This window comes from Saccostrea cucullata, unplaced genomic scaffold, assembly GCF_032062105.1.
Source record: "Saccostrea cucullata isolate Sc308-1 unplaced genomic scaffold, CSIRO_AGI_Scuc_v1 ctg266, whole genome shotgun sequence".
Lineage (NCBI taxonomy): Eukaryota > Metazoa > Mollusca > Bivalvia > Ostreida > Ostreidae > Saccostrea > Saccostrea cuccullata.
This window is the reverse complement of record NW_026935351.1, coordinates 326,529-350,225: the sequence shown is the minus strand read 5'-3', so window position 1 is coordinate 350,225 and position 23,697 is coordinate 326,529. Positions and strand designations below refer to the sequence as shown.

At 35.2% G+C, this 23,697-nt stretch overlaps 3 protein-coding genes and 2 non-coding genes across 6 annotated transcripts; 1 reads left to right on the top strand and 4 right to left on the bottom strand.

The window, feature by feature from the left end:
* Positions 1–4,682, bottom strand: LOC134242510 (uncharacterized). 2 transcript variants are annotated; one of them, XM_062724599.1, is made up of 8 exons: positions 4,507–4,682; positions 3,843–4,097; positions 1,859–2,076; positions 1,662–1,735; positions 1,363–1,470; positions 1,205–1,253; positions 876–1,117; positions 1–646 (listed from the first exon to the last, which is right to left on the bottom strand). In XM_062724599.1, the coding sequence occupies exons 2-8, from the start codon at positions 4,026–4,028 to the stop codon at positions 366–368; spliced, it is 1,158 nt and encodes a 385-aa protein (XP_062580583.1). In that variant the 5' UTR covers positions 4,029–4,097; positions 4,507–4,682; the 3' UTR covers positions 1–365. The 2 variants fall into 2 exon arrangements, with proteins under 2 accessions (XP_062580583.1, XP_062580584.1); XM_062724600.1 differs by having other exon boundaries at positions 3,843–4,094.
* Positions 4,683–9,003: 4,321 nt separating this feature from the next.
* On the top strand, positions 9,004–9,077 carry Trnai-aau (transfer RNA isoleucine (anticodon AAU)). Its single transcript has one exon. It is a non-coding gene; the product is annotated as a tRNA-Ile (tRNA).
* Positions 9,078–9,959: 882 nt separating this feature from the next.
* LOC134242537 (uncharacterized) lies at positions 9,960–13,010 on the bottom strand. Its single transcript, XM_062724644.1, has 8 exons — positions 12,851–13,010; positions 12,152–12,315; positions 11,483–11,700; positions 11,307–11,389; positions 11,074–11,184; positions 10,910–10,958; positions 10,582–10,778; positions 9,960–10,477 (listed from the first exon to the last, which is right to left on the bottom strand). Exons 2-8 carry the CDS (start codon positions 12,311–12,313, stop codon positions 10,203–10,205), a joined length of 1,095 nt encoding a protein of 364 aa, XP_062580628.1. The 5' UTR covers positions 12,314–12,315; positions 12,851–13,010; the 3' UTR covers positions 9,960–10,202.
* A 5,387-nt stretch (positions 13,011–18,397) lies between these two features.
* On the bottom strand, positions 18,398–20,918 carry LOC134242540 (uncharacterized). Its single transcript, XM_062724648.1, has 7 exons — positions 20,729–20,918; positions 20,089–20,255; positions 19,512–19,723; positions 19,292–19,395; positions 19,068–19,178; positions 18,893–18,941; positions 18,398–18,629 (listed from the first exon to the last, which is right to left on the bottom strand). Exons 2-7 carry the CDS (start codon positions 20,251–20,253, stop codon positions 18,398–18,400), a joined length of 873 nt encoding a protein of 290 aa, XP_062580632.1. The 5' UTR covers positions 20,254–20,255; positions 20,729–20,918.
* Positions 20,919–21,600: 682 nt separating this feature from the next.
* On the bottom strand, positions 21,601–21,674 carry Trnai-aau (transfer RNA isoleucine (anticodon AAU)). Its single transcript has one exon. It is a non-coding gene; the product is annotated as a tRNA-Ile (tRNA).
* Between the last annotated feature and the right edge of the window lie 2,023 nt (positions 21,675–23,697).

The following is a 23,697-nucleotide window of genomic DNA, read 5'->3' as shown; positions in this document are numbered from 1 at the left end:
TATTTTTCCAAACTTTATTTTTCACAAACACAACATGTTGTATTTTTTGCAATTCAGATGCAAGTTCTTCCAACTTTCAATCCCTAAAGGAGTTTGTGTGACCGGTCTGAGCAAGAAATCAAATAGTAACGATATTTGGCAAATCGTTTTCCCCTCTTGTATTGTATGATCTGTGTGCACACCGATTCACTCGGGAGTAAGCTCACATACAATGTTCGTATCGCAGCATACCGGAGCTTGGGCGTTCGTTAAGCTGCAATCTCTATAAAGGGTGACACAGTGCTTTACTGGAATAGTACGATTGGATCACCGATGCATGAATAACTTCTTTTACTTGTAAGAGAATCTTTCCTTTGCAAGTCTATTTACTTGATTCTGTCTACAAGGTCCTGACGACCACAAGCGAGCAATGCTTCCCTGAGTCGCTGCTTCGTTGCTTCTTTCCCTTTCAGTTCTCTCCATTTCTTTAACGTTTGGAAGGCAGCCTCCTTCGGATCGCCTCGGTTCTGCTCATTGATAATTTCGATGTCACTGTCTCGAACACCAAGCATGCGTCCAACCCTGCGATAGTTGTTGCTCGCGGCCAATTCTGGACACAGGTCTTGAAACTGGGCGTCTGTCAACGTCTCACTCTTTAACTCCGACACTGATACATAGAAAATAGATAAAAAATTAAAAATACAGCATGTGTATTGAAGGTAAGTCTCTATTTTTCACTTACTCTGATCCTGAAAGAATTAAGTTTTCTAACTCTCACACACAATATAATCAAGTGCAAAATAATTGATTTATTACTTTTTGCATATCTTTTATAAATGTCTATATTACAATTTGCAGCGACAGTTTTCAAAGACAAGAGCCACGAAAAGGATTACCTTGAAGGCGAGGAGGTGAATTTGCAGGCTTAAAAGTTTGTAGTCTGTTTCCGTCGCATTCCACGTCGTTTTTCACAGGTGACATTGTATCCAGTTCCCAGGTAAAGTCGGATTCCAGGAAAGGAACAGAGTCAGTGTTAGAAACTTGCCTTATTAAGTTTCTGAGTGCTTCAAAAGGTTGCTCCTGGTTTTCCTCAGTCATCAAAGTGGTAGTTTCCATCGTTATTTGGTTGTCTTCACCTCTGTAAAATGGCGATAAATATTATTAACAAATTCATAAACAACAAAGGAACAAAGAACATATGCACTTGTAGAAAATGACAGCATACCCATCGGTTTTTGGAATCACATTGTCTGGTTTGTTCAAGGCCCTGGTTTCTACAATAAAACACGATATAAATATAAAGATAAGAGCAACAATGGTTCAAGCTTACTAATACCTAGTATAACTGATTTTTGATTTTAAAAATAACATTTGTATACTTACTCTTTTTTGCATTTCTCCTCAATACAAAAATCATCATGACCACAAGGCCCACAATAAGAGTAAGAACGATTGCAGTGTAGAGAAAAACACTCCTGAAATTTACCAAATCTAAAACAAACAAATTAAACAGTCCGAGGTAAACCGTTTTTAATATAAATAAACATTTTCTATAAAGAAATAAATGATGACCAGTTCATGACTTGTATAATGTAATAATTTTCATTTGTAGTTCTTAATTTTATTTTATATTCCAGATAAACTTCAAGGAATGTGTGACTCCCCAGTAGAAGACCACCAACCTTTGCTGGCAGTAGACTGGTAGGAATCATTCTTCTTTTCTTCTTTCTGTCTGGTATGTGTCTTGTCATCTTGTCTTAAATTCATTTTTAAAAATGTTACTATTTGAGAATGGTACATCGTTACAATTTCATACACTAAATTATAAAAAATTAAAAGTAATGAAATATCAATTTTGTAGAACAAGAGGTCGACATACAAATACGGTTTGCTTTTTGGGGGTGGTAGTTTCCCACCACATTTAGCATTTCTTGTCGAAGTGCAGGGTCTGACTTCTACTTTTCCCAATGCTTTGCAGTTTTTACACAGTCTGCATGGTCGATGGCTGATATATTTACTAAATGTGAGTCCATTTACACATCTGACACATTTCTGACAAGACATCGCTCCATGTATAGGATCCATATCCACTTCATTCTAGGAAGAAAACATTCAAAAAAAAATAAGAAGAAATGGCTAAAGAACTATACTAAATTTAATTTAAAATTCTGTAATTCAAAATCCATGTCAAATTATTATGTACTACAGAAAATTTTAGCTCATAAAAGATTTATCCCTTCTGACATGTGCCTACTCAGGTCTTTTCCGTATCCCAAAACAACCATACACGTGTCACATTTCTTACTTTTATCGGATCTAATCAAAATGTCCACCCACCGGGCCCTCTCTTACCTGACTCGATCTAAACCATATTACCACCAACCGGATACCATTCACACTTTTACCTGACCTGATCTAATCCGAATCCCCATCGAGCCAAGCACCTTCTTATGCAACTCCGATCTAATCTGCATTCCAACCCAGTCAAGCACCTATCACACTTCTAATATAACTCTGATCTAACCCGTATCCCCCATCCATCGGACACCTAATATATATTTTTCCAGACTCTGACCTGATCCGTATCCTCTCACATTGGGAATTTGTCACTTTTCTTACCTGACTCTGATCTAACCCGTATCCTCACCCAGTCGGGCACCTATCACACTTCTAACTTGCCTCTGATCTGATCCGTATCCCCTCCCATCGGGCACCTGCCATACTTTTAACCGGACTCTGATCCAATCCATATCCCCATCCACCGGGCACCTATCACACTTCTTACCTGACTTTGATTTAATCCGTATCCCCACCCACCGGACACCTGTCATACTTCTTACCTGACTTTGATCTTATCCGTATCCCCACCCACCGGTCACCTGTCACACTTCTTACCTGACTGATCTTATCCATACCCCACCCACCGGACACCTGTCACCCACCGGACACCTGTCACACCAGACATCTGTCACCCACTGGACACCTGTCACACACCCGACACATGTCATACACTGGACACCTGTCACACAACGGACACCTGTCACCCACCGGACACCTGTCACACAACGGTCACCTGTCATACACCAGACACCTGTCACCCACCAGACATCTGTCACACAATGGACACCTGTCACAAACTGGACATCTGTCACCCACCAGACACCTGTCACACACTGGACACCTATCACACACCGGACACCTGTCACCCTCCAGACACCTGTCACACACCAGTCACACCTGTCACCCACCTGACACCTGTCACACAATGGACACCTGTCACCCACTGGACACCTGTCACACACCGGACACCTGTCACCCACTGGACACCTGTCACACACCGGACACCTGTCACATCGGACACCTGTCTTACACCGGACACCTGTCACCCACCAGTCACACCTGTCACACACCGGTCACACCTGTCACACGTCTTACCTGACTCTGATCCAATCTATATCCCCACCCACCGGGTACCTGTCACAATCCTTACCTGACTCTGATCTGATCCGTATTTCCACCCACCGGTACCTGTCACACTTCTTACCTGACTCTGATTTAATCCATATCCACACCCACTGGACACCTGTCACACTTCTTTTGTAACTCCGATCTTGTCCCTAGTCTCACCCACCGGCACCTGTCACTCTCACGTAATTCCAATCTAATCCGTATTTCCTTCCACCTCACCTTATAAATGTTATATGAATCCGAGCTAATCCGTTTTCACTGACCCATAGGACACCAGTCATATATTTTTAACCTGACTCTGATCTAATCCATATCCTCCCCAATTTGTCACAATTCTTACCTGACTCTGATCTTATCCTTATCCCCTCCCACCGGGTACCTGTCACACTTCTTACCTGAGTCTGAGCTAATCCGTATCCCCAGCCAGCCGGGCATCTGTCGCACTTTTTACATCCCCTTAGCTGCTCTATGTAATGCTCATGTTTTCTAGGTTTGCAAAACACATCTTTTGTTTCACTTGGATGGATTGTAAACACCACAGCAAACATTACGCTGATAATCAATTTAAAAATAAATTTCATTTTGCCTTATCGAGCATTTAAAGTTAGTGGGGAATCCCCTAAATGTTACTATCCTGTTTGGCACTCCTTCTGAAAAAAAAATATTTTACTTATCTCAAAAACATCCTGATTTTGTATTGGATTTATACATGTACATGTATTTGTATAACCCCTAATAATTGTCTTTTTAGATGCCAATTATTTTCATTCAAATACATATGAATGGAATGACAACTTTGATGCATATGTCAAAGTAAATACAAGTATACAGTGGACCCTCATTTATCCGGACGCTTTGGTTCCCAGTCAATTTGTCCGGATATGTGAAGCATCCGGATATCTGAATCACCAGTTAAACAAGATAGAATAACATTTCAAAATTTCGTTCCGATGAAAAATCATACTTAAACTGTACATTTAAATTATGTATTAAAAATTAATTGTCTTCCAGATCAGTTTGATACCTGTAATTTGTTGTACGAATTTAAAGTTTACTTACCTTATTGGACACACGAGGTACATCCTCTTCCACAGTCGGCGAAGGACTAACCGATCCAAAATATACATCCGGCCTGGAGAAATGCCAAATTCCTCGTATACCCATAACGTCACATGTCAAGACTCTGCACTGTCCCGTTATAGAAAAGATTACTGAGTGCGATCTTTGACACAATATTTGAACTGGTAATCATGAGTATCATGAGATGTAAATAGTGTAATATATATAGAGTACTTGATTTAAGGGTTAATTATTTTGAGATCACTGACTAAGACTCAGACGTTGTTAACATTTCTTCAAATTAGTAAATTCTTGCAGAATATTTTGTTGAAAGATTTAGAATATTTAATTCCTTGTCATATTGTGAAGGACTGTTCCGAAATTCGGTGAAAGTGTCAGTCCAAATATCTACAAGAGTCGTATTTTATATTTTCGCAAGTGATCCTCCCGTCAACATACTTGTATGTCGTTCTTTGCAAGCGCAAAAGTACTTTTTCTCGCAATTATACATCAGTAAATAATCATAAATCACAATTTTTAACATGTGTATTTATTTACTTTTTTTAATCTTTAATGTCATCTTGCTATAAAGTAGCTTTAGATTTGTAGCTCGCTGGCAGTTGGATGTACAAACAGAGAAATCTCTCATCATCCATCCTTTTTTAATACCCTCAACTTGAGAAGTGGGAGGATACATTGTGATCGGGATGTCTGTCCGTCCGTTTGTACGTCCGCCTGTTACGCTTTGGTACCCATCTCTTATCCGCAACTCCTCTTATACAAATGAATAAAATTTCATGAGACTTTCACAGAATCTTTGTTACATAGTGCCTTTGTGTACCTTTTATTTTACTTTTGGATTCAATACATATTTTGGGTTTCCCAGAGCAAATCTTGGACACGTCCATTCTTTCTGTAATATTGAAGGGTATCCATCTCTTATCCGCAACTCCTATTATACCCCTGAATGAAATTTTATGAAACTCTTTCACAAAAACTTTGTTACATAGTGTCATTGTGCACCTCATAATTTACATTTTTTCCGGACACATATTTGGGGTTTCTCATACCAATAAACGGACACTGCCATTCTTACTATAATATTGAAGGGCACCCTTCTCTTATCCGCAACTCTCTCCTTTACACTTAATAAAATTCAATGATACTTTTACAGATTCTTTGTTACATTATGCTATTGTTACCTATTTTACTTTTTGATCTGACACTTATTTTAGGTTTCTCATTGCAAATCATGGAAAGCGGGGTTGACATCTAATGAGCTCAATACTCATAGTAACTAGTTTTTTTTTTAAAAGTGGGAGGGTATACTCAGAAAAGTAATCGTAATGTCCGTCCGTCCTACCGTCAGTCAAACTCAACGTCCGTTCGTCTGTACGTCCGTCTGTTTCGATTTGGGGTACCCGTCTGTTTTCTGCAACTCTTCTAACACCACTGAATGAAATTCTATAAAATTTTCACAAAATCTTTCTTACAAAGTGCCATTGTGACCTCCTATTTTACATTTTGATCAGACACATATTTCGGGTGTCTCATAGCAAACCATAGACACTGCCATTCTTGAAAGGTATCCATCTCTAATCTGCAACTCCACCTTAATCACTGAATAAAATTTAATGATAGCTTCATAGATTCTTTATTACATAATGTCATCATGCACCTCCTATTTTACTTTTTGATCTAGCACTCATTTCGGGGCTCCCGGGACAAAACATAGACTTTGCCACTTTAATCACATGGGAGACTGGGGGTATCATTTAGTGAGCTCAGTGCTCGCAATAGCTCCTTTTTTCCTCAGATAAGATTTTAAAGGGAAAAAAAGCTGATAGCTTTTTAAATGCAAGTGATATAGGAAGATTTAAATGTCTCCTCTCCGCTGTGAATTGAAAAAGTAAAGAAACGAAATTATATATTGAAACTTATTTTAATTATTTGTTACGATTAAGAATTATGTTACATATCATTACATGTAAGTATAGGCTTTATGACCTAAAGATTAAAAACAGTTGTTAGCCTTAAGTCAGGGTATCAAGGTCATAATTGCATATAGTGCATATGTTTGTGTGTGATTATGAACAATCTTTTTTCTGCCTTACGCCAAAGTTGATATCAAAGAATTGAATGCTTATACATGTATATGAAAACATGTATATCTATTTCATATACTTACTTTGAACCTCATGCTGGTGCATACTTTTTAATTTTTTTTTTCTGTATATTAATTTTCATTATTTAAGCATACTGCTTTCTTTTTTAGTTTGCTGCTAAAAAAACAAACAAAAACAATTAGAAACATTTGAATAATCATAATTACGCAGGTATCACATGAATCATTAACTATTTCATACTAAAATTAGTTCTAATCGACATCACGCCACATCTGCTATTTTTATCTTGGTATGCAGTCGCCAATGAAACGCAAAATGCATGCCTCAGGTATAAAAAAAATTAAAAGTATCTCATAGAAAAGTCTTTTTCGTTTCATTCAATTGAAAATACAAAATAGTACTGAGTGAATAATTATTTGTATGAATATATATTACATACATCTCTACTTACAATATACTAGTACATGTACTTAATGACCCTTGTTACCTTCATCTTGTCGGAAATCGTCTGATTTTCGGGCCCTTTGGATAAATTTAAACATTATGTCATGTCAGATGATTTGTTATAGCTTTCACGTTGAACCAGTATTTTTTGGTATCGACATTTTCAAAAGAAATCGCTGACTTTGAATTCGTAAGCCCATTTTAAATGTTAAAAGAAATATTTCCTTTCTTGCAACAGTTGTTCTAACTGTAAAATTCCACAAATTAATATGTTTTCTTATTTTTTGCATTCTCTCTTTCTTTTGATAAATTGTATAATTTTACTGTCTCTGCTATTTTTGTTTTTATGATTAAAAACCTCGATTAGGCCCCTGAATAAAGTACAAAAAAACTATTAGGAGTAATTTAAAATTGCAATATTGAATATACCCTCGCTATTTCTATTGAAACGAATGGCTCATTATATACATGTGTACTTGTATGTTTAAAATATATAAAAATACAACTGTATATTCATGCAAGTTTGCAAAAGGGAAGTAAATTACTTCCCCAAATTATGCCCTATACTTAGTAGCTAATCCACGCACTATGCCCTATACTTAGTAGCTAATCCACGCACTTGTTACTGATATACAACTACATATGAGTAAGAGCTAAAGGCTATTTGGCTTCCGTTTAGTTTACCCCTTGTAATATACTCTTTTAGCATGTATTCTCTATCTCCAGTTATCATGCCAGGTAAAAGTAAATTTATCACAGCATGGTTATTTTTTATGACAGTGTATCAACTCACAAAGACAAATTTGGCTCACTAAATGATATAACCGACTCCCGTATGATGAGATTGGCAAAATTCATGTTTTACTCTGGGAAACTCGAAATAAGTATCAGATCAAATAGTTGAATAGGAGGTCACTCTGTGAAAGTATCATTGCATTTTATTCAGTGGTATAGGAGGAGTTGCGGATGAGAGATGGATGCCCTTCAATACTAAAGAAGGAAAGGCTATGTTCATGTTTTACTATCGGAAACCAAAAATATGTATCGGATCAAAAAGTACAATAGGAAGTACACGATGCCACTATTTATAACAAATACGAGTATTCTGTGCAAGTCTCATTAATTTCAATTTGTGGTACACTCGAGAGAAGTTGCGCCGGGATAAGAGATGGGCATCCCAAAGCTTAACAGACAGAGGGACGGACATTCTAATCAGTTTATCACTATATACCTACCCACTTTTCAAACAGAGGGGTATAATAACTAGAAAATTCTTATATTTCTAAACGATTTTATTTTTAAAAAAAATGTAAAATACATGATAATATGCAAGTATTGCCGGTTTCAGATTTTTATCTATTTTATTATTATTTTTTATTTATTTATTTATTTTTTATTTATTTATTTAGAGGTACATGAGGTAAGTGCAAATGATACGCCTCCCATCAGATTATAATGGCAAAATTCATATTTGGCTCGATTACTATATACCCTCCCACTTTTCATACATATAAAACAAAGAGCAATCTTTAAAATGAGGGCCTTCGCATATAGTTGTGAAACGAATTAAATTCATTACATATATGCGTGTTTTGTAATTTTAGAAGCATTTTGTTTCTTAAAAATATCAATTTTTTTATAAAGCAAAACACGTTAATTTTTTTAATTTCCACGATTTTATCCAGATGTTTAAAAAAATACAAAATAACATGTTAATAACACAGGTAATTCGGACAAATGCCCATGTTTTAAGTTTGATATCAAAACCAATTAATCGACAATATCAGCTATGAAAGTGACTAAGAATCGAAACCATGGCACTTAAAATCACTTTGAATTCTATTGTCTCTTATTTTTCATAAGCTTTAATCTTTTCAACGGTTTGCATAAATTTCTGTTGCATATACAACAGCGAATAAACGCAAAAGGCCGGTTAGCTCAGTCGGTTAGAGCGTCGTGCTAATAACGCGAATGTCGTGGGTTCGACCCCCACACTGGCCATTGATTTTTTTTTTTTACATTACATATTTAAACCCTCCGCTTGAAAGTTGGGGGTATATAGTGATCTAGATGTCCGTCTGTGCGTGTGTACGTCTGTTACGCGTTGTGATACCCATCTCTTATCCGCAACTCCTCTTATACCACTGAATAAAAATAAATGTAATATTTGTAAATGTAATAATTTTTGAATACTGTTAATATTAGAACTTGCATTGGGTTACTCCGTCTACCATGGCAATGAAAACATGTATTTCTCACGGAGGGGGAACGGGGCAGTCAACAAGGATGTCTCTCCCCTTATTCATCTGATCACGCCTCAGAAATTTTCAGGGATTTCTATGCACTGCGCACAAATTTGTTTTGTTTAAAAGATTTTGTGATCGAAGTGAAAGTTGAAGTTAACAGTGATAGATCCAAAATGAAAATACTACCAAGAATACCAAACCTGTAAACAGGGATTGGTGAAAATTTTCAGAGATATGATCAAGTGCCAATAAGGAGTTAGCATCCTCTATCGGTTTGTCACATCCATCGTGAGTCCTTTGTGTTGACGTTGTATTCAGTTATCAAATACGATCCAATGATAATTATTAGATATTGTGAAAAAGTATTAGAGAGAGCGCTTAAAATAAACAGTCTATAGACTACCGCAAGTCTTATTTTTCAACCCAGATGAAAACTTCATACACATAAAATTTTCGTTGTTCAATCAAAGCACATATAAGTTCAACCTGTAGGAAACTAAAGTCTTGAAACACACATTCGTCAGAATAACAAAAGTATATTCAGTAACCTTTTTATTCAAAACAAAAACAATTTGACAATATACAAGTTATACTTGTGTAACAAATTATTTTTTAAAAACGCAACAATAAACTTTCCCTTCTCAAGATATATACAATCATATTATGTAAGGTACACTGCGACCTATTACACATCATGAACAAAACGTCCTTGCTAAATCGCTGTTCGTCATCTTGAAGAACTTGTTCCTCGCATCTGGAGCTTGGGCGAAGATTCTGTCTTCAGCAACCACCTGAACATGTACGATGCGCAACCCTCTGGACACCTACGCTTCCTTACCTTGGATAGGTATTTATCTCACCAAATCAAGAAAGATACATATCATCGATCATCAATCAAAGAGATGTTACCCATTCCAACTCTTTTGAGTGCGTATTGAAGTTTAGACTTTGTTGCTGATTTTCCATTCAGTTCTCTCCACTTCTTAAGTGTCTGAAACGCTGTTTCTTGAAGATCGCCATTCTGTTCCTCTTTGATTCTCTTTATTTCACTGTCTTCAACTCCCAATTCTCGACCAAGACGGGTATAAATATTACTGTGAGCAATATCGGGACATATATTCTGTAATTCTTTGTCAGATGGAACATCATTCAACCCTGAAATAAATGGTATACAATTTACAATGTTAATAAAATTAACAGCCGACATTAAATATATAAGTTCCTATATATTATCTAAATCGTAAGCCCTGATAACTTACTTGGGTCTGATATCTGTTCCTCTGTGTCTGTCTCTAAATCATTATCATAAGAAAAGTTCCCGGGAATATCAATTGAAACATCAGAAAGTAGTTTTCTTTTCCTGTTCGTTTCATTCTCTTCACTTTCTGTTAGAGGTCTTGCTTCAAAATCCAATTCAGATTCGGTTTCACAGGAAGGTGGATCAATCTCAACATTTCTAATGATTAAAATACATCTTTGAGTGGTATAGGTTTTTAATAAACATCCCTTACAATTTCAAAATAAATGTACAGTACATTTGAATGATAAAACTTTTTATGCTGTATAATTATAATCAAGGATACCTACTTTTTGTCGAGTCTGTCTTGTTCTTCGAGGTCTTCAACCTTAGACGAATCTGTCGAAAAAAGATATATATTTCATTCAAAATATCTCTAAATATCTATATAAATTTATTCCTGTTTCAAAAAAGGATGATTGTGTAATTTCAGAAAATTATACTTTGACTGTACCTTGTTTACGACAAATTAATCTTTTCCTTATTATAACGAGTATCGCTGCTGATGGTACAACAAAGATGAAAACAACCCCAACCCCAACTGTTGTAAGTAAAGGGTCAAAATCTAAGTTAAAAAAAAACAAATTCACATTCATTATATTCATATATAAGATTAATAAATATATATAGATTAATTTGTTGGTTGTAATGGAGGCTTCGTTCCTATCAAGTAAGCCTAAAACATACCCGTATTGTGTTCCTTGTTCTGATCACCCCTGTTGTCATCACCATTGTTGAGAAAAACTGGTTTTGATGTTGTGTGAAGCAAACTAAAAAAAAAAAAAAAACATATTGAAAACAAACGTTACAAGCCCAATGAATTGTTTAAAATGAACTTTTATTAGAGTATTATTTAATCTTACGGAGTCTGGCTCTTCCTCGTTACACGTAAGACATTCCTGCTGCAGACCGTATCCCTTTCTTTTGTACAGGGTGTGGCAACACTTTTCCCTTGTCTCGTACAGTCGGTACAACTCTTACATTGGTCATACCCGATAACAGAACTAAATGTTTCACCGTCTACACATTTAACACACCCTCTACAGCCGAGAGCTCCGTGAACTGGGTCAATATTTATATTCTGAAATGATAAATAATTAGTGTTAATTGCTTAATGATATAATAACAATGTTCAAAAAATTTTATCTAAAAATATATTTATTTGAAAGTCAAGACAGCTTAATAAAATTGTTTAGTTACCATCTCCCGACTGACTAAATTTTTTTTAACTGGCCCGACTTAAATTTTTTTTTAATATATTTGGTCACAATATCTATTTTTCTTTCAATTCCTATCATCCGTCAACAAATGTTTTCAAAAAGTTGAAATTTTCAGGAAAAAAAATTTTCCCACCTATACCTACTGACCCAATAATTTCACCTTGAGTCGGAAGAGGGCAACTAAACATTATTTTATACATAGTCTAATATATACGATGTAAGTATAATATATATGGTACCTTCGTAACTGTAGTTTTAACGTATACAACATGACTATAGAGGAAGTTTCTGGATAGGAAAGTAACCCCTTACTCTCTTTATATCCAGCCCGTATCCCCCTGGACATCTGTCACAATCTTTGCACTGCCCCCACTGCTCCACATAAAACTCGTTGTTCTCAACATCACAATAGACATCTGTTCCTGTGGTTACAGTAGCCACTGCCAGAGTCAATAGGATGAGGACAAGAGCCATTGCTAAAGTACAAAAAAAAATTAATTAATTTAGAAAAACTTACTGTCTCACAATTCATGCAATTAATTTTTTGTTTAAACCAAGATTTGAAAAAAAAATAGACTAAGTATCTAACTATTAAAATCTGTTCAAGTATAGAATTTACTTCTTCCCTCGACAAAATCTTGCCAATGATTCTTTTTTCTATTTAGTTGCATACAATACATTCATTTTTTTATTCACATACATTGACGTCAAACATAATGTGAGTCACCGTCATGTGCTCATGTGCATGAAAGAGATACAACTCTTGATAGTCAGAAAAAACTAACAGTAATATTTTGTAGAGCTTGCACTGTCTGTTGATGCTTGGTCAATCTGTCCATGCAATGATTAAAATATTTGACCATAAACATAAAAAGATTTTTTTAATGGGATATTTCAAAAACTATCAACAATGGTTATTATATTAGCATAGATCTGCATATCCTACTGTGCGTTATGTATCACAACGTGAAGGTAAATATATATGTAAATAAATAAAAGAAATAAACTGACCTGTCAGGTCTGTCCTGTAGAACGACTGAACAGGGAATAAACAAAATCTCTCCGTTCATTGTTTTTGGGTGATGAAATCCCTCGTGTAGATTTAGGATTGGTCGAATATACAAAGCTGTTCTCGAAGGAACGAAGATATTGCACAACACCGGTGTCTATATTTATTTTATCAATGATATCGGTTATGAGTAAGCGTGGGCACAGTTCTTTTGTTGCAATGAATCGATATAATGTATACCCGCTTGGAAAGCGGCAGAGTATTGGTGATTGGGAGTGTTTGTCTGTCTGTAACGCTTTGGGGTAGCCATCTCTTATCCACAACTCCTTTTATAACACTGAATGAAATATAATGAGACCCGAAATAAGTGTTAGATCAACAAGTAAAATAGGAGATGTAAGATTATTATTTAAGGAGGCTGGGGGTCAACAAATTAATCACAATTTAACCACCAGCTTTAACTTATTTTTTTTTAGATATGGTATCATAAGCTGTCAACTATCATTTGGCAAAGAAAAAATTCATACATTTTAGTTTTAAAATTTGATCTTTATATGGAGCTTTTCTTTTAAAGGAGATCGAAATACGAGGGTTGATCCAAAAGAAATGTCACAACTTTGATAAAATTGCTATAAATTGACGTAAAACAACAGAATTACACATGATGAAAGTTTTATTTATTTCAAATCAGACCTGAATAATTCAAAGGAATATGATGTATTCTTTCCAAAATATCAGATTTTAAACAATGTGCGTTTATGGTAGTCACCGCACCTTAATATAACGCCATATGACGGATACGCGCCGTCATACTTATAAGCGTTCCCCCCTTCCTTTCATTAAAAAATATTTGTGATTCGCAAACACTTTCATCAATTTCACTTTCTTTAAGAATTCTTTGTACAGTGAGTACCATTATACACTCACTCTTTTCATAATTAAGCCCTCTGTCAAAATTTTTTGAACAGTGGCATAAGGCAAACTTAAAAATTCACATGTCACTCTATCCGTCTGTAATTTTTGACAACGTCAGACACCATTGAACGTTTCCGTCCGATCTCCTATCTTTCGGTCTTTTTGTCCTCTGCTGATCATTCAGTGACCCATCCTCCGCCCAAAATTCCTGAAACCAGCTGTAAAGAAGTCTTTTATTTACATTCTTTATTCTGTGAGTTTTATTAATTAACGTAAATGCCGCTAGTGATGATTCCAATATTTTGAAGCAAAAATGTCTTACAACTCGTCGAGCCGTTTTTTTTTTCCATTTCGACAATCCCTTTGTTCGGTCCAGAGAGTAAAACAACAATGTTTAAGATCACAAATACCAATGCCGTCATTTAATTATCAATTAAAGTCTAGAAAATGACTTGAATTGTGTCTTTTAAAAGAAATGAGAGATTAGGTGCTTTGTTAGAATCTTTTAAATGTGTTTGTATTTTGCATTCTAAGAAAAAATAAACTTTGACGCGGCGACACCCCTATGCTTTTTGTTTTAAACATCTACAAAATAAATTTAAATAAACATTATTAAATAAAAATTTCAATTTTTATTAGATTTGTATTTGTGCATCTTTTGGTATATTGTATTTGATAATATGACGCCAAATATAGAAGATATGGACACAGTGACATTACTTTTGGATCAACCCTCGTAGTATGAAAATAGCTGCCACCCCCAGCCTCTTTAATAAAGACTTTGTAAAAGAATCTTGTGTAAATTTTATTCAGTGGTATGAGAGGAGTTGCGGATAATTGATGAGTACCTTTCAATATTACAGAAAAAATGGCACTGTCCATGTTTTGCTATAGGAAACCCGAAATGTGTGTCCAATCCAAAAGTAAAATAGGAGGTGCACAGTGGCATTATGTAAACACAATTCTGTGAAAGTCTCATCATTAAGTTAAATCAGTTCAATCAGTGGTATAAGAGGAGTTGTGGATAAGATATGGATACCCCAAAGACTAACGGACGAATGTACAGACAGACGGACGGACATCCTGATCACTATATACTCTCCCACGTTTCAAGCTGTATATATATCAAAAGAGTATTTTCTTTAAAATACCGCGGTTTTGATATTTTTCTTTATTGAAAATAAGAATGCTTCCCGTCCTCAAGTACCTGTGGTAAATGGTGGGTAGCTAAAATAAAGGGTTGTAACACTGCATGATAACCACAAACCATGACTACAGTGAAACTGTTTCACAATTAATTCCTGTGACGCACATATCAAGAGGACCCCTCGTGAAGTAAATTTTGAGATGTCTTTTTAGCACGTGTGAATCTTATGGTAGTAAAAGCATCTTTTAGATTATATGCATTTTAGGGGGGTCTTTTTATGGGGGTATTATACTTTTCCCTTCAAAGGTATGATAAAATGAAAAACTGACACCAACAAAAATGCTTTAAGTGCACTAATTATCCTTGCAGGTATGCGTAAAACTTGTTGTTATAAGGTACATGTACCTATTTAAAAAAGATCCCTTCCCCTCACTGAAAAATATCATTTTAATACTCCGCTTGAAAAAAAAAAACTGGGGGAGGGGCATAATAATGGGGATGTCCGTCTGTTATGCTTTGGGGTACCCATCTCTTATTCTTACATTATGGCACTGCATGTGCTCCTCCTACTAGTATTTTACTTTTTGATCTGACACTCTTTTCGGGTCACCAAAAGGAAAACATAAAGTTGGCTTTGGGGTACCCATCTCTTATCAGCAATTCCTCTTATACCACTGAATGAAATGTAATGAGACTTTCGCAGAATCTTTGTTACATAGTGACATTGTGCACTTACTATTTTCCTTTTTGATCGGACACATATTTTGGGTTTCTCACTGGAAAACATTGACACGACCATTTTTATACCCCTGCTTGAAAAGTGGGTGGGTATACTGTAATCGGTATGTCCGTCCGTCCGTCTGTCTGTTACGCTTTGGGGTACCCATCTCTTATCCGCAACGCCTAGCTAGCTCTTATACCACTGGGTGAAATTTAATGAAACTTTCACAGAATCTTTATTACATATTGCCATTGTGCACCTCTTATTTTACTTTTTGATCCGACACATATTTTGGGTTTCCCGGCCACAGCAAAACATGGACTTTGCCATTACTTACATGTATTTCCTTTATATCACACACGAAAAGGTCTGGTAAACAACTAGAGGTACTGTGAGCAATGAGCTCACTAAATGATACCCCCACCTCCCATATGTAGACAATGGCAGTGTCCATGTTTTGCTCTGGAAAATCCAAAATATATGTTAGATCAAAAAGTAACATAGAAGGTGCACAATGGCAATATGTAATAAAGATTCTGTGAAAGTTTCATTAAATTTCCTTCAGTGGTATGAGAGGAGTTGCGGATAAGAGATGGGTACCCCAAAGCGTAACAGACGGACGGACATACGGATTACTATATATACCCTTCCGCATTTCAAGCGGGAAGGGGGGAGGGGGGTTATAAATATAGTTATACCCTCATGATTTAAATTGAAATGTCCAAGAACACATGGTATTAATAACATGTATCCAAACAACACCATCGACTAGTCCATGAAAAACATACGTAGGAGACCATAAATGTGTAGTACCAACAATTGTTATACCCCCCGCTTGAAAAGTGGGAGGGTATACTGTAATCGGTATGTCCGTTCGTCTGTCTGTTACGCTTTGGGGTACCCATTTCTTATCCGCAACTCCTCTTATACCACTGAGTAAAATTTAATGAAATTTTCACAGAATCTTTATTATTTATTGTCGTGTGCACCTTCTATTTTTATTTTTTGATCCCACACATATTTTGGGTTTCCCGGCCACAGCAAAAATATGGACTTTGCCAGTATAATCATATGGGAGGCGGGGGGTATCATTTAGTGAGCTCATTGCTTACAGTACCTCTTGTTTTTTTTAATAATGAGAGGTACCCATCGCTTATCCGCCACTCCTATTCCAATGAATGAATTTTACTTTAACATATTGCCAAAGTGTTCACCATTTTTACTTATTGATCTGACAATTATACCGGGCCTCTTATAGCAAAACATGGAGTTTGCCATTATAATAACATGCCAGGCATGGGTATCATTCATTTTGAGCTCAGTGCTTACAATACCTCTAATTCTTCATCATCCTGCGATTGAAAAGTGGTAGGGTATATCGTGATCGGGATGTCCGTCCATTACCTTTTGGGTACCTATCTCTTCGCTGCAACTTCTCCTATACCACTGAATAAAATTGAAGGAAAATTTGACAGAATCTTTGTTCCAAGTCACCTATAGCAAAATATAGAGATGATTTTGGTATACCTTTCCTTATCCGCAACTCCTCTTATACAACTACTAGTATATGAAATATAATGAGACATAGAGTATTTGTTACATAGTGCCATTGTGCACCTCCTATTTTACTTTTTGACACATATTTCGGTTCCATAGCAAAACATAATATTAAACAGTGTCATTCTTTCTTATTAAAGGGAATCTTTCTCTTATCCGCAACTCCTCCTACATCAATGAATAAAATCTAATGATACTTTCACAGATTCTTTGGTATATGATGCAGTTTTGCATATCTTCTTTTACTTTCTGATCTGACACTTTTTTCGCGCCTCCCAAGCAAAACATGGACTTTGCCATTAAAATCAAACGGGAGGCGGGGAGTATCTTTATTGAGCTCAGTGTTCACAGTTCCTCTAGTTTATTGTTAAGGTCAAATAACAGTGAAACACAGTGAAAAGAAAATAACCATTACTGTGCTGCTTGTGCATTTTATTCCTCCCTTTCTTCCACATGTTCAAATAACTTTTTACATCTACAAATCAACAACTGTCTATTCACAATCTTGTCTCGTTTCCTCTTTTTGTAATAGTTCCCCGGGCAACTGGACAACGTGAAGACATGATGAACTCTTTCAAACATCACTATTCATGAGCACCTCATTACATGTATTCATTTTTTTTTAAACTGGTTTACGTTAGGTAAGACCATCTTGTCAGAGCGTACTATGAATTTCAAGTTTGTTCACGCTAAATCAGCCAGTATCACCTGGGGGGGGGGGGGGGGGGGGGGGTAATGTTTTAACATGGCAGAAAAGTCAAAACTCAGGGATCATCTGTAAAAGTTACGTTAAGTTCAACTTTTCGAAACGGTTTTTGAAGAACTGATTTCGTAGCAAGAGTCCCTTTCATTCCGAGACTGAAAAACTGCCTCCTGTGAGATCATTTTTCTATCCTTCCTTGATCTGTATTTCACAGTCCTTACTCCTTATCCTGAAGTTCTAGGCATGTCGGACGTACTGAATAAGCAGTCACCACAGAATCATGTACCCTGCAATTCTTTGTCCGTAAGGAGATTCACTTAACCTTTTTCTTCATACACATGTATCTACTTCATCTAAAATTGAAATCTCTAAGAAATAAACAAGAAACTTAATTCAGCAACCAACCAAATTCAGAAATTATACGTTTTTAATTTAACTTTTAACCCATGTTTCCAAATCTTGAAATTGAAATGATAAATAAATTATTAACATATTTCGTCACAGAGTCATACCTGGGAATTTTCTGCATCTTCCACAACATCCATTCCATTTAAGTGGATGTCACTGCTTAAACTGTAATAGAAGTTGCTCTCTAATGGCGGCATATCATCAGACATCACTGATAGTCGTTTATGAGACTGGTTAGTTTCTTCTGAGCAATCTTTCTGAGATTCCACGGTTTTTAAAGAAACAGATTCCACAACTGATTCAAGTGTCGCAGGAACATCAGATTTATCTCTATTATAAAATGTAAGTTTTGTTTTAATGACGGTGTTGTAAAGGAGCATTCCCCTTAAGCAACCTCCACTAAAACTGAGTGTAAAGTAGTACCGTTTTCATTTTAATCATAAAGAGCAACCTTGCTAAGGAGGATAATCTACAATTTTCCATTTGGAAAAGCTACTTTTCGGAAAAAACTACTATATACAACAAGGGATGAAAATTATATGATTATATACATGGATGAAAATATTTTTGATTGATAAATACTAAACACTTACTTTTTATGCAAGTTTTCTTGCTCTTGGACATCTATAGAAATGTTTATGTCTTTAAAAAAAATGCATGTACACGTATTTTTATTCAAACATGCATTACATGTTAGATATTTTATAAGAGCAATGACAGAATTTCATAAAAGAATACATATACATCATTATATTGTATGTAATTTACCTTTTTTCCAGCAATTTATTTTGTCTTTATTTCTTCTGAAAATCACAATTGAAAGAGGAACAAACATTGCTATTGCTAAAATTCCAGACCATGTCAGCACAGGATTCAAATCTGGAAGAAAAAGATAAGTAGCTATTTTTTGTCACTGCTACTTTATACTATAGCATTATTTAACAAGAATGTTCAACAATAATCTAAAATTTACCGGGATTTATGTCTCATACCTGTATTTTCTAGGTCTTGTTTGCCGATATTGTCCTCGGTGTCTGATTTTGAGTCCGAGTAAGTTTGATCCTCTGAAGCAGTTTCACGCTTATTCTGGAACGACCTGAATTGAATTTTATTGGTGATTTTAAATCGTTACCATCAGCAATATTGTCATCTTTAAAACATAAATTCATTATATTTAAATTTTGCACAAATATATTCCATGAATATACCCACTGGATTAGCCTGTTCTCTTGTATTACTGTATTGCTGCAGACTGTATCTGTTTCTATTGTACACTCTGTTATGACAGTTCTTCGGTAAGCCGTACAGTTTGTACACCTGATGCATTCCCCGTATCCTATCTCAGAATTATAGGTTTCACCGGTAGTGCATTTCACACAACCTCTACAGTGGAGGGCTCCGTACACTGGATCTAGTCGTACATCCTAAATATAACATGGATAACACTTAAACAGGCGTTTGAAAAAAATGATTATATTTTTTTCACAGATGGAACATCCTACTATACAAGGTATCATAATTCTTTAGATCTAGTTTGTACAATTTTAGGTCTGATGTTAGTAATTATTATTTTTTCATTCAAGTTTATATATCTCGTGATCAGTGCCGAAAATGATGCTTTTGACTTATAATAAATTACTTCCAATCTCTGTTTTACTCGCGATAAAACGTTTGTAGCAACATAGTCCTGGGTTTTAGTGATTGTTTTTATTCATTCGAATGGATACAAAGATGTTGCTTATGACCATAATATTTCAGGTGAAATAAAAAAGTGAAAATAATTTCTTACTCTCTCTGAATCCAGTCCGTAACCCCTTGGACACCTATCACAAGCCTTGCACCGCCCCCACTGCTTAACGTAAAACTCCTGTTTGTCAACATCACAATAGCTGACAAGTTTTCCAGCGGCGACAGTGGCAACTGCCATAGATAAAATGATTAGGAGTGCGGACATGGCTGAAACAAAGTAATAATAATTTGTATATTATTACTCAACATACTACAGTAGTCGAAATAGGGTCGTATTAGTCGTCTATCGTTATATTTTTTTTTTAAAACAACAAATCTATTTGTCAGCTAATGAACCCACTTACTCATGTAATTGAGAAAGAGAGTTCCAAGAACATTTTTTTATGAATGGGAAAGGACGTAACTCTTCAATGATTATATTGTACTATAAACCCAATATTGAATAAAGGTAACAACATGAACAAATTCGGTTGTAAAGATATGTATGTTGAATGTGTTTATAACAGTATATATGTTGTAAAAGTGTTTTAAAAATAAAAAAAAATATCTCGATTACAAATTTGTAATACAGTTTTAGGAAATATTACATGATACAAAGCCATTATTCTCTTTAGAGAAGTGGACAGGCTTTCTCTAAAGAGAATACAAAGCCATCGGAACTAAAATTAAATTAACTATACCTGTTTGTCCGTTTCGGAGTAATTCCGAATAAGGAATGGTCAAATATCTCTCCGTAAACCATGTTTTAGGTGATGTAATCCCCCCGTGTAATAACAGGATCGGTTCGTAGATCTTTGGGAGACAGCCAAGATTACACCTAGGAGTGGTAAATATTTTGAAATATTTTTCAGATGTCACGCTCGAGTAACTGTTTTTACTATGTCCTAGGTACGGAACTGTGAGTCGTGAACGGAAGTAAATATAAACTTTTTTTGCACATTTGATTGATTTTATCTATATAGGGGGTTGGAAATATCTAATATCTAAGTTGTACGTGTACTAACGTGTATCAGCAATTTAAGGTTTATAATCTAGGCCAGATTTTAAATCTAAGAGACATCCTTTTTTTCTGTAGACTGAGACAAAAATATCGGGGACCCCTTCTTAATCCGCCAGTGATTTACTTGCTTACGCCACTGCCAGTATATGTGTCTTACAGAAATTCACATACCAATCAATTTACCGAAATTGTTAGCAAACTACAATAATAATTCAAATGTATAGGTACATGTATTCCGTTTTTTTTTTTATTTCGTAAAAATTTCAATAAATTGATAGGTTTGCGAACCTCTGTGCAGAAATCGGTCTCTTTTATTTTTACAAGAAGTGTTGAAGTAGAGAAACGAGCAAAACAATTCCTTTTCTCTATAAAATAACGCATTTAGATAGTAATTAGCCTACATTCGATCTTTTTTTGAGCAATGGTACATGTAAAACTAGGAAATTTTAGTTTTGTACTGTCGTTGAGTGCTGAGAAGAAAAAAAATATATACACACTGTTTATATATCTTAAATATTTTAAAAATGGGGTGAAAATTGAAAAAAAAAATTATGGCCAGTGTGGGGGTCGAACCCACGACATTCGCGTTATTAGCACGACGCTCTAACCGACTGAGCTAACCGGCCTTTAATATTTCCACGGAACAAAACATAGAAATTATCTTCGAAGAGATATGGCATTAAAAAAAATAGCTTACCTTTTGATGATATTAAAGGGTTAAGTTATGTATCAATATGGATTCTATTGGGTTTATTTCCACTTATCCAACACTTTAAATAATCCAGCTACAGAACCCTAACAAGTTTGCTATCACGTAACCAAGAACGCGGAAACGTGAACATGATGAACGGCGAAGGCCTTATCATGCTTATTGAAGGGCTTACAAACGTTTAAAAAAATAATTTTTTCCTATTTCTGTTGTCCTGTTTTATGTTTTTGTTTATCACATACATGAATAGGCTAAACATTGTCACAATCTATAGCAATATCAATTGCACTGCAACAAAAAACCCATTATAGGATTAAACGTTCTTTTTTCAGAATTTATCGATGTGTAAACTCTGCCTTTTTACTCACAAACTGAATAAAAGTGCGAAGCACTTTTATGTAAAGTTTGTGAGTAAAAAGGCAGAGTTTACACATCGATAAATTCTGAAAAAAGAACGTTTAATTCTTATAATTCCAATTACGATTTTTTTTTAATTATTAAAATTATTTCCCTTTGAGGCCGCCATACAATCCGTTATTTTGTACGGCGTTGGAATACTAAATTTATGCCTCATAGAAACGTATACAAGATGAATATAGATAAAATCCAACTTTATTTGTCAAAACAATCAATAATTAAACTTATAAAAACTCATTGAATGTTGTTTAAGTCAACAAATATCGTAAATACGCGTATTCTCCAAAATAATTCGTCCTTGACCAAATGCCATGTTGACGTCATGACGAAAGTTGACCGACGACGTCCTCGATTTGCTCTGGTTCGTTTAAAGATTTAGGGAGAATATGGGATCTGTAGGATGTAAATATATGAATTTGATGCTGAAAAGGCAAGAGCCCGAGGTACGTTTCTTTTCCCTATCACATTACGATACCAACTGAGTTGATATGGAACGTCGAGAAAATGACAGCATGATCAGCGATTTCAAAAATTCACACTCGTGATCCGACAGTGACATAAACATAATATTCCCGTCTGTCAGTCCTGTTATTCTCTTTTTTATTCATTCATTTTTTATTATAAGTTTTTTGTAATCATAATTTAGCTAAAACGGGTTTTCATTGTTTTTACAACAGTCAAGAAAGTAGTTCTGGTTGAAAAATTCATCGATGTGTAAACTTTTCCTTGAATTTGTTCTCGTCCAATCAAAACACAAGGAATCGATAAATAAAATTAAGATTGGAATTATCATGAGTTATCCTTCTTTACACACCTCTCCCATACCATAGGCCTAGAGGTCCATGCCTCTCCCAAGGGGAATAGTTGGAGGAGGTGGGTCTGGAAAACATGTAAGGAATTTATGATATATGATAATAACCTCATACAATTCCCAAATTATACTGTAAATGTACTCAGTAGCCTATCAGAATTTTGTATATATAACTTTAAAATTATGTACTTATTTTTATGTCCTTATAATTATGAAATATAGGTAGTTTAATAAAAGTTTTACAAATATATAAAATTACACAGTTATTAAAAGTGTTTGTATTAATTTATTTACAATTTTGCTGAATTAATTATTTTCCCGCCAAAACTTCGTTGAGCGATTGGTGTAGACCTATCACATGACCGAAAACCATTTTATCTGGGGTGTTGGTCACTTTTGTCCCCTGCTGTTGGTCCAGCAGGTTTTGTACATCGTAATATGTGAGTTTAGTGGACTCTTGGATTTCCAGTCATGGCATGTTTGACTTTTTGCTTGGTTTTTATCTTGGAAGTTGAAGCATTGTTTCATGATGACATTTCTGCATTTATATATTTTCAGTGGTTAAGAACTTGCATATTTAATTCTTTTAGCACAGCACAGCACTAAGTAACTTCCATATATTTTCTGGAGAGCTTAAATTCCATAATTTATGAGTGTTAAAACTATTACGATATTAATGCATTAAGATACGTATTATAATCAGTGAGAGACT

Bases quoted from the DNA above. Each gene is read 5' to 3' on its own strand.
- LOC134242510 (XM_062724599.1), bottom strand. From the start codon at position 4,028: ATGAAATTTATTTTTAAATTGATTATCAGCGTAATGTTTGCTGTGGTG. The intron at 1,471-1,661 runs GTTGGTGGTCTT...TGTTTGTTTTAG, and splicing joins CCAGTCTACTGCCAGCAAAG to ATTTGGTAAATTTCAGGAGT. The intron at 647-875 runs GTAATCCTTTTC...TCTATGTATCAG, and splicing joins TTCACCTCCTCGCCTTCAAG to TGTCGGAGTTAAAGAGTGAG.
- LOC134242537 (XM_062724644.1), bottom strand. From the start codon at position 12,313: ATGGCTCTTGTCCTCATCCTATTGACTCTGGCAGTGGCTACTGTAACC. The intron at 11,185-11,306 runs GTATGTTTTAGG...TTTTTAACTTAG, and splicing joins GAACAAGGAACACAATACGG to ATTTTGACCCTTTACTTACA. The intron at 10,779-10,909 runs GTAGGTATCCTT...TTTAATCATTAG, and splicing joins CAAGACAGACTCGACAAAAA to AAATGTTGAGATTGATCCAC.
- LOC134242540 (XM_062724648.1), bottom strand. From the start codon at position 20,253: ATGTCCGCACTCCTAATCATTTTATCTATGGCAGTTGCCACTGTCGCC. The intron at 19,179-19,291 runs GTATGAGACATA...TTTTTCTTCCAG, and splicing joins ACAAGACCTAGAAAATACAG to ATTTGAATCCTGTGCTGACA. The intron at 18,942-19,067 runs GTAAATTACATA...TTTTTTTTAAAG, and splicing joins AATAAATTGCTGGAAAAAAG to ACATAAACATTTCTATAGAT.